This window comes from Balaenoptera acutorostrata, chromosome 3 (genome assembly GCF_949987535.1).
Source record: "Balaenoptera acutorostrata chromosome 3, mBalAcu1.1, whole genome shotgun sequence".
NCBI classification, from domain to species: domain Eukaryota; kingdom Metazoa; phylum Chordata; class Mammalia; order Artiodactyla; family Balaenopteridae; genus Balaenoptera; species Balaenoptera acutorostrata.
Window position 1 is genome coordinate 34,591,390 of NC_080066.1, and position 10,712 is coordinate 34,602,101.

The following is a 10,712-nucleotide window of genomic DNA, read 5'->3' on the forward strand; positions in this document are numbered from 1 at the left end:
CCACTACTGCCCCGGGGTTTAATACTAACCGGACCTCTAAGTGGTTCAGTGACTGCAGATGGTAAAATCAAGCCCCCATCTACTCTCCATCTTAGGTGGCCTCAGCTGGGCTCCTCCTGGCTTGTGTCATGCCACAGCACACAAGGATGTCTAGCAATATCTGTAATCAAGCAGGGATGATATTCAAAATACTGAAAAACTGGAATGGCACAGTTTCCAGCTATTCAGAACCGAGTCCTACGACCTGAAGGGTACAGCTCGGTTCTGGAGGCTCTGGGGTGCCAAATGTTAACCCTTTAAAGACTGAATCATGGGGAATCATGGGAAGAGGGTCCTGAGCTTGGGGCTGAGGCGGAGACAGGGACGGCCATGACTATTTATCATTCTTTACTTCAGTACTTTTTACCTTGGTGCAAGAAGAGTCACCACCTATCTCCTGAGCTTTATATTTACGCACATGTAGCAACTAATTGATTATCTTTTGACTACAATTACAGATTTCCAGGAGAGGATGTGATTGGCCCAGGCTGGGGTGGGTGTCTGTTCCTGGTCACCATCATTACTTGTGAACAGGAGAACAGGACTCGTATCATTAAATTTAACACTTAAAACTTGTGTTTGCAAGAGGGAAAGGGGGGGTGGGGTGGGAGGAAGTGGGAGACTGGGATTGACATATATATATATTATTGACACTATGTATAAAATAGACAGCTGATGGGAACATACCTATAGCACAGGGAACTCTAGTAATGCACTGTGGTGACCTAAATGGGAGGGAAATCCAAAAGGGAGGGGATATCCGTATGCGTATGGCTGATTCATTTTGTTGTGCAGTGGAGGCTAACACAACATTGTAAAGCAACCATACTCCAAAAACAAACAAACAAAAATACTTGTGTTTGCCAAACACCATGAAGAAAAGTTAAAAGGCAAATGGTAAATTGGGAGGAAAACTCCAACATGGCAGAGACAAAAATAGCTTACAAATCAGTACGAAAAACATGAACTCCTTGATTGAAAAATGGGAAAGGAGATGAATAATATTTTTATTTCTCCAAAATAAATAAACCTATTTATACATAATAAAAAGTGCAGAAGTGATATCTCATGAAATATCAAGGAAATGCAAATTCAAATAAGATATAATTTTTTGCCTATCAGTGGGGCCAGAATAAAAATAAAGATACTGTACATTGTTGGCAAGGCTCAGTAAAAAAGCATTCTCATTCACTTATGGGGATGGGGACTTTCTGCGTGAAAATTAGGTGAAATGTATCAAAACTCTAAAAAAATGCGTAATTCCACTGCCAAGAATGATTCTGCGGAAATAGACAATGAAAATAATAGAAATGGTAATAATACAGAGCACTTACTATGTGGCAGGCACTCTTCTGAATGCTGTACGTGTATTTCTTCATTTACGCATTGTAACGATCTTATGTAACATTCTCCGTAAGAGGAGAAAGCAGGAACCACCCTAAATGTTCAACCATAGTAGACTGTAAAATCCACATTTACAATGCAAAACAATGCAGTCATTAAATATGATGTCATAGATGTATATTGGTTGATATTAAAGATGTTTATTTTATATTATTAAATGACAAAATGTTATAACATGGTATTAAAATGATATAGATATGTATATGTATGTATGGGAAAGTAGCTGCAAACATGTAAATCATGGCTGCCTCTGAGCATGGGATTTCAAATCAGTTGTATTTTAAAAGGGGTGGGGGACCCACATAAATGCACCGATGCTCCTAAAATACTAATTGATACTGTTCTCTTCACCAACATGTAAGAAAAAAAAGTCTAATTTCAACTGAAATTCTCAAACTAATACACTTAATTCAAATTGTCTATAATACTGCAATTGCCTTGAAATTTTAGGGAAGTGATTTGAATTCCTCTCCTAAGAGGAAAAGGTAGGAATTTTATCTGTGTTATCTGAAACATCACCTATACGTTGCAGCACAGATATATGCAATTACGTTTAGAGAACTCACAATCTCTGTTTCCAGAGAATTAGCTTCCTGGACCCTCCAAAACAAGCTGGTAAGAGAAATGGGGTGAACACACTTGCTAAGCAAAGGCCAAGCATTCAATCTTAGAGCTGTGAGCGGTAGATCATGATCACACGCAGGCCGCGCCCCTGCTGTGGGTTCATGAATGTCCATGACTCTCTGTTCATTACTGAGTAAGAGCTGCGGGCAACAGGATTTTGGTTCAGTGAAAGGATGCCTTCCTTGCAGAGAACTGCAAATGAATTAATTCATTAATTTATTACTTCCACAGACATTTATTGACAACCACGCAATGCACTGAGTGTGGGGAAGAGATGAACAGATCAAATCCTGTCCTTAAAGAGATGACAGGGTGGTGGGGAGAGAGTTAAGCTGACAGTTACAAATACACTATGCTCATGGCCACACTGAAGCTGGGCACACAGCACAGTAGGCACAAGGGGGCAGAAATGCCTGAGTATGTCTGGGGGTCAGGGAGGCTCCATGTAAAGGAGCAATAAAGCTAGTCAATCTGTAGCTATTGACTAATTATGTGCTAGGCACCATGAGAGATATCAAAAAGTGGTTAGGCATAATTAGTGTTAGGAGTCTGGGAAGCCTAGATCTCAGTACTTATTTTTTCTCCCCTACAGAATTCTGGAAAATGGAAAATAAATCCAAAGATCATTAACCAGTAGGGAAATGGGGTAGAGAATTTATCTGTGAAAGCAACCTTCACCTCCATGTAGGGCTCCCTGGTAAACTAGATCGCAGAAAGTTCCAGATCTCCCAGATCTTGGGACCTGAAGGCTCAGGTGTGCCTGCCATGTTATGACTGGCCCTGCACACAGGCCTCTCTCACACACTCAGCTTCAGGTGAACAGAGAGACAGCACGGAGGGAGGGAGGGAGGGTGGAAGGTGGGGGGGTGGGAGGGTGGTATCTGGGAGTGATGGATGAGATCCTGCCCAGGTGCTCTTATTGTATGGAAACAAAATACACCAGAGAGAAAGAGGACATGCTGGGTTAGGAGAGTGACCTGTCACACAGTGATCCTGCTTCTTAAATGAACTGTGGTCCAATGTATGTCAGACTGTCATTCATCACCTGTGGGGATGAGTGAATCAGGGAAAAGGAGGGTTAGGGGTAAATTTTTCCAGATATAAATTTCTCTCCTTTAGAAGAGACATTGAAAGGAAGGTATTAAGGATGATGCTTGGCCACGTGTAAGAAAGAATGCCTGAGAATGAACTGGCCCACCTAGGAGCACAAAAACAAAACAGAGCCACACTGCTGCAAAGGAAAGATACATTAGGGCAGAGAATGCCCCTTACTGACCACCAGGTGGCACTGTAGACCAGACACAGCTTGGTTGTTAGTCTGCTAAAGTCTGGAGTGCAGTGTGAAAGTTGGGTATCAAAACCCAATAGGGCTAGATACATACAATGGAAAATTATTCAGTCTTAAAAGGGAAAAAAATTCGGACACATGTGACAGTATCAGTGAACCACGAAGACAATATTCTACGTGAAATAAGCCAGATAGAAAAGGACAAATATATGATCCCACTTATATAAGTTACTTAGAATAGTCACATTTATAGTGATAGAAAGTAGAATGGTGGCTTCCAGGGGAATGAGGAGTTATTGTTTAGTGGATTCAGAATTTCAGTTTGAGAAGATGAAAGGTTTCTGGAGATGGATGTTGGTGATGATTGCACAACAATGTGAACGCACTTAATACCACGGACCTGTGGCTAGGTTCACAAAAATGGCCAAATGGTAAATTCTATGTTATGAATATTTTACCACAATAAAAAAAAAATCAGAGGCTCATACTGTTGTCTTATACGTGCTTAAAGTCCAGGTGGAAGATGCACCTACTGGAATAGGCAAAGAAGGAAGGAAAGGATGTTTCCCTAATCTGGCCTTTGTCATTTCCACCTTTCCTCCCCAAATCCTCAGTCAGCTCTCTATTTGCATCTTGTTCATTCATTTATTTATTAAATGCCTACTACGTGGGCTTCCCTGGTGGCGCAGTGGTTGAGAGTCTGCCTGCCAATGCAGGGGACACGGGTTCGAGCCCTGGTCTGGGAAGATCCCACATGCCACGGAGCAACTGGGCCCGTGAGCCACAATTACTGAGCCTGAGCGTCTGGAGCCTGTGCTCCGCAACAAGAGAGGCCGCGATGGTGAGAGGCCCGCGCACCACGATGAGGAGTGGCCCCCGCTTGCCACAACTAGAGAAAGCCCTCGCACAGAAACGAAGACTCAACACAGTCATAAATAAATAAATAAATAAATAAATAAATAAATAAATAAATAAATAAAAGAACGTGAATTTCTTTAAAAAAAAAAAAAGCAAACTGGGCTATTCATTTCAGTAACAGTCAAGTGGCCTTAGTTTGCATTCAAAAAAAAAAAATGCCTACTACGTGTTGGCCCTGAGCTGGGCACTGAGAATACATTCTCCAGTGGCCAAGCCATTTTCTGTACAGCCCCCAGCTTCCTCCTGTCTGTTCTATTCACCTTCCCCCAGCCAGTCCTTCAGCCCACAACTTTTCAGCTTGCTTCTGTCAATTTTCACTGTAATGAAAAATACTTTGCATGGTACCTGTGGTTCATATCATATTTGAATTTTAAAAGAGGATTAGAAGAAGTACTGGGTGGCGTTTTCTACAGAAAAAGCCCTTACTGCTGTGAGTCTAGGGATAGATGCTGCCTTCCTCTGTTAACCCAGTTAGACGAAAATATGCTTCAGCAACAAACAACCCTCAGATCTCAGTGGCTTCACAGCTGAGTTTACTTTTTGCTCATGTTACATGTTCCACACAGTCAGTAGAGCGTCTGCTCCACGGTCACCTAGGCTTATGGCGGCTCCATCATCTTTCAGCTGCACCACCTAGAACAGTCTCCCGAGCAGCTGCAGCAGGGGAGGAGAGTGGACAATTACGGATTGGCTTTCCACAGCCTCCGTCCGAGGTAACGCACATCACCACCACTTACATTTCATTGCTCAGAACTGATGACGTGGTCCTGCCTAATTGCAACTGGACTATCTGGTGAGCACCCCTCTCTCGACTCTAGTTTCTGGACTCTGTGCTCTCACTGTACCAATAGTGAAGCTGTGGTGACCTGTTTTCCCTGTTGCTCTTTCTGGACTCTACTCTTCAGAAGGGGTAGAGCCCGCACATTACTTATTCTCTAACAGGGACTGGCACATGGTAGGTGCCCAGTGTTTGTAGAGTGGATGAAAGATGGCAGAAAGTAAAGGTGACCTAGAGGAAGGTGGAGTCAGTATCTGGAAGGATTAGTTTAGGAAGAGATGCCATATCTGAAAAATGAAGCAGGGAGGGCCAAGAAACCAGTCCTATCCGATTTTAAAAGCTAAACCAAACGTCACTGAATATAGCGAGACATTTTACGTGTCACACAGCTCATTGTTGGGGTACAAGATTTCCAGCAACACCAACCAAAGAAAGTGCCTATGTAGAAGAAAAGGAAAATAGGACCCCAGGGGCACCAAGTGGCTTTGGAAAAAAAATCCCCTGATCCCAGAGCAGTTTCATGAATAAACTAGGCATGGAGGGAAGGGTCTGACTTTCTCATAAGTTTTCAGAGCTAAGTCGGACTAGGATGCTATTCCGGGGTTACCATGGGAAGACCTTGACTTATCCAACTGTTTTTCTCTGGAAGAAAAATAAAAGGGATTAATCCTACAGGAATTGCTACTAGTTTAGAAAATCAGCAGTATTATTGGCCTTGGTTTGCAAAATAAGTGGGTTCATTTAGATTTTAGAAGATATATAAGGACCCTTTAAGTTACTGATATAAGCAGGGTGACTATCCATTTAGGTTTGGATCTGTTGTTACAGGTTAATTTATTAGTAACATGTCTCACAGGCACTCTCGAAACTGTTTCGGGTTGGACAATAAATTGCAAGGTCATCCTAGTTACAAGTGACATTTACAACGGGTTGAAAAAAGGTGACACCAGGTCCGAGGAAGGGGCAGAAGAACAAACATTTCCGTTGGCTGTACACACCCAGCTTGTGCTGGGCTGGGCACCTAGACGTGTTTCAGGACTAAGAGGTGGGGGGACCCCTGGGTGGGGGGAATGGGGGAAGCCTAGATGCTTCAACCACTTCCTGAAGAGTAAGGACTGGGTAAAATGAAAATGAGGTTGGCGGTTGGCTCCCTGCTCATGCATTTGCTCTCTTCTTGACCTTAGGAAGGCACTTAAGGCACCTGAGCATCACTTTCCTTATCTGTAAAATGGGAATAATAATGTTTACCTTCAAAGGCTGTTCCTCTTATTTCACTGTGGCCACTATCATTCCATTATACAGCTGGAGACACAGAAGTTATGAGAGGGCAAACTGTGCCGGTGAAGGCTCACAAGTCTAAGAGCTACATTAATGAGCCAAGTACTCAGGCGGTCAGTGCACAGTATCTGATTTCGAAAGGAGAAAACGGAAACTTGGAGAGATAACTTGCATAAGGTCACACAACTCATAAATGGCTGGGGGAAGACTGACCCCAGGAAGTCTGGTTCAAAGTTCGCGCTCTAACTATACAAGGGCTATTCAGTTAAAGGACGGAAGCGGGAAGCGTCTAGCCCGGCTCTGCGGGCTCCATCTCTCATCCCGCACAGCCCCTCCAGAATCCCACCGTGGAAGAGGAGCAAACACGACAAAGGGCGGGGGAGAGCTTGGCAAACCGGTCGACGTCCCGCAAAAAGCGATGACCGGACCCCAGCAAACCTCTAGGGGATGGTATCCAGTGTCCTCCTCCCTTCGGTCCAGAACACAGGCCACCTTTTAGACTTGCTCCCTGGGCGGGGAGGAGGCGTGGAGCCCCCCGGTTGGGCTGAGAGTTTACGTATGGCCAACTGGCGGCTGCGCCCCGGTCTCCCAAGGGTGTGCTCCGAGCCCCCGGCCCGGGCGGGCCTGCCTCCGGTCCGCTCCCCACGCCTCTCCGCCGGGGACCACCGGCCGGGCGCCGCCGGCGTCCGCGTTGGGCGGGGGCGTCCCCCCGCTGCCACCCAGCTTCCCGGGGGAGGAGCAGCGCATCGCGCAAGCATCCGGGAGCGGCGGAGGGGGCGGGAGGAAGGGCGAGAGGAGGAAGCGGGATTTAAACGAAAGGCGGTGACGCCACACAAAAGATTTCTATAGGCTCCAGGGAGGTTACGGCCGAGGCGGCGGCGGCGGCGGTGGCGAGCTGGGGGGCGAGGCGCGGCTGGGAAGAGGAAAAGCCTCCAGCAGCCCCGGCGGGCGAGCGGGCGGTGGCGCACCCACGACCGCGCTCAGAGGTGAAGCCGCGCGGGGAGAGGAAGCGGGTGTTTTCCCCTCTGCTTTTCGGCCCCCGCCCTTCCTTTCAGTTTCTCCCGGCTCGCTCGGAAGTTGGAGGTTGACAAAAATGGCAGTAGCCGGGGCCCGGGCGAGTTGCCGCAGCGCCGCGGGGACCTTCTGAGTTGGCCGGGCCGCCGGGGAGACGCGCGCGGCGACGTCCGATGCGCAGGGCCCGGGGTCTCGGGAGAGCTCAGCCGCTGCGGGCCCAAGGCGAGGAGGAGGCGACGGGGATGGACTCGCGCCGACAGCCGGCGGCGGGCCGCGGGGCGCGCGGTCCGGGAGGGCGTGCCGCCTCGGCGCCGGGCCGCGCTCTGTGAACCGGCGAGGCGGGAAGGGGCCGCCGCGGCTCCCGGCACGCCCGGGCGTGGCGGGCGGGCGAGAGCGCGAGCGGGGCGGCCGCTGAGCGCAATCAGTGCAGGCTCCCGCCCGACTCTGACTCGGCCGCGCCAGCATCGGCCACACCCTCGGCCCTGCCGCCGCCGCCGGCGCCGCTTCCCGAGAGCGGGAGGCAGGAGATGCCCACGGGGTGGCCGCGCGTCCCAGAGGGCCAGCCCCGGCCGCCGTCGCGGGGAAGTGCCGCCTGGCGGTGTCTGGGCGCCTGAAGCCCACGTGCGCCGCCGAGCCCGAGGTGGCTGACAGCAGAGCCCGCCTGAGACGCCGCCCGCGCTCCTCCCCGAGGAAAGGATTTTGATTTCAAAGGAAGGAAGGAAGGACAACTCCCAGCTTCCCTCTCCCGCCCCACTCCCCCCACCCCGCCCCCCCGCTCGGGCGGTCGGACCAGGCCATGCCCAGGAAGGCGGCGGCGGCGGCGGCAGCCCAGCAGAAGGGACTTTCCTGGCAGCCCGGCGACGAGGAGCGCGGTCTGTGAGTTTGCTTTGCTCCGGTTCATGGTTCCTGCAAGCCCTCCAAGAGGTCGAACGCTGCACCCCCTCCCCGCGCCCCGAAGAGCCTCCTGCGTTCTCTGGCCCCCGGGCCCGCTCCGCGCCGCCCGGGCTCCGGCCGCCGCAGCCCAGTGCCCTCTGCCCGCGGCGGTGGATGGCATGATGGTGCGGGGAAGGCACCGCGGCCTTGGCCAGCTGAGTCGCGACGGCCGCGGGGGCGGCGGCATCGGCAGCGGCGGTGGTAGCGGGCTCCCCAGCGGCATGCCAGTGCCCCCCGGGCGCGATGGCTAGCGGCAGCGCTGGGAAGCCCACTGGCGAGGCGACTTCTCCGGCTCCAGCGAGCGCCGTCGGCGGGGCTTGCTCGCAGCCCCGGAAGAGGCTGGTGTCTGTCTGCGACCACTGCAAGGGCAAGATGCAGCTGGTGGCCGACCTACTGCTGCTGTCGAGCGAGGCGCGGCCCGTGCTCTTCGAGGGCCCCGCCTCCTCTTGTGCCGGTGCCGAGTCCTTCGAGCAGTGCCGGGACACCATCATCGCGCGCACCAAGGGGCTCTCCATCCTCACCCACGACGTGCAGAGCCAGCTCAACATGGGCCGCTTTGGGGAAGCGGGGGACAGCCTGGTGGAGCTGGGCGACCTGGTGGTGTCCTTGACCGAGTGCTCCGCCCACGCGGCCTATCTGGCGGCTGTGGCCACGCCGGGCGCGCAGCCCGCACAGCCGGGCCTGGTGGACCGCTACCGCGTGACACGCTGCCGCCACGAGGTGGAGCAGGGCTGCGCAGTGCTGCGCGCCACCCCGCTGGCCGACCTGACCCCGCAGCTGCTGCTGGAGGTGTCGCAGGGCCTGTCGCGCAACCTCAAGTTCCTGACGGACGCGTGCGCCCTGGCCAGCGACAAGTCCCGGGACCGCTTTTCGCGCGAGCAGTTTAAGCTGGGCGTCAAGTGCATGAGCACGAGCGCGTCGGCGCTGCTGGCCTGCGTGCGCGAGGTGAAGGCGGCGCCCAGCGAGCTGGCGCGGAGCCGCTGCGCGCTCTTCAGCGGGCCGTTGGTGCAGGCGGTTAGCGCACTGGTGGGCTTCGCCACCGAGCCGCAGTTCCTGGGTCGCGCGGCGGCCGTGAGCGCCGAGGGCAAGGCGGTGCAGACCGCCATCCTCGGCGGCGCCATGAGTGTGGTGTCGGCCTGCGTGCTCCTGACCCAGTGCCTCAGGGATCTGGCGCAGCACCCCGACGGGGGCGCCAAGATGTCGGACCACAGGGAGAGGCTGAGGAACTCGGCCTGCGCCGTGTCTGAAGGCTGCACCCTGCTATCTCAGGCTTTAAGGGAGAGGTCTTCGCCCAGGACTTTACCGCCAGTGAATTCCAATTCTGTGAATTAGCACCCTCCCACCCTCATCCCATTCTTCCACCCCCCCACCCCCAGGCTAAAGGAAGATACTTATTCTCTGCCCCTCTCCATTTATACCAAAGAAATCAAAAGTGAACTCCCCCACCCCATGTTAAATGCTCAAGAGGAATCTTCCAGAAGGCAGGGCCATGCAGACCATTTACACGCGCACTCGCACTCGGAGGGCCCCCGGTGCCCAGCAGCCCACGCCAGGAGATGGAAGATGTGTCATCTGCTGGGTGCGGTATTACCCCTGCCCCCTACCCCGGCTCCTCTTCCGGAATTCCTCCACTAAATTTTATTATTAATTGGGCAGGAAGGAGGTCATGGGTTCATTTCTTTTTTGGTCTTTTTTTTTTTTTTCCCCCTAATTAAGAGAAAGGTTACCTCAGTTTTCACTCCTTAGACATGGATGTAGCTACCTTTTTTGTATGTTGTTATTTTTTTAAGCAGTCGTGATGGGTTAGGCGTATACTTGGTGTGGAAAGAGTATGACTTTGCCATGTGATTTGCAAATGGGGGGAAAAGCTACTGTGAGTGTGTGTTTTATTTTTTAATTTACACTATAGAATGATTTCCCCCCCGCCCCCAATGTCAAGTTTTTACCTTGCATGTACTGGAGTATTTATTTCATCTATTAATAAAATGTTATGTTTCTCAGATGGCTTTTTGCAAGTATTGTTGTTTTCAATCATTGTAATGTTGCAGGCTGCATGTCATCTATGGAAAGGCGCCCTGGGAAGTTTGCTTGGGAGCAATGAGGTGGGTTCCCAATCTTCAGCCCTTTCTGCTTTTTCCTCAATAGTTAACTTCTTTGAGCAGCCTAGAATTCAAGAAGAGAGAACTGTGTGTAACTCTCCTTGTAGAGGCAGGGGACACATATATGGTTGGATTACGTATAGTGCTAGAGTGGGGTTTTTTTCCTGTTTCTCCTGGAAAGTAGTTTTGCTTCCTTTGTCCCCTCTGATTTTTCTGTCGTAATGAACAGGGTTCAGACTGACTGCAGTCTGATTTGTATTCCGCCTGTCTTTTTCAGGGTAAGGCTCTTCCTAATCCTGTGTGGAATGCCCGCCTTCCCAGGTCAGAGAATCTGTGT

General features: G+C 51.2%; 1 protein-coding gene across 1 annotated transcript; it reads left to right on the forward strand.

The window, feature by feature from the left end:
* The first annotated feature begins 8,223 nt into the window (after window positions 1–8,223).
* Window positions 8,224–10,278, forward strand: TLNRD1 (talin rod domain containing 1). Its single transcript, XM_007198539.3, has one exon. It carries the CDS (start codon window positions 8,520–8,522, stop codon window positions 9,606–9,608), a length of 1,089 nt encoding a protein of 362 aa, XP_007198601.2. The 5' UTR covers window positions 8,224–8,519; the 3' UTR covers window positions 9,609–10,278.
* Window positions 10,279–10,712: the final 434 nt, after the last annotated feature.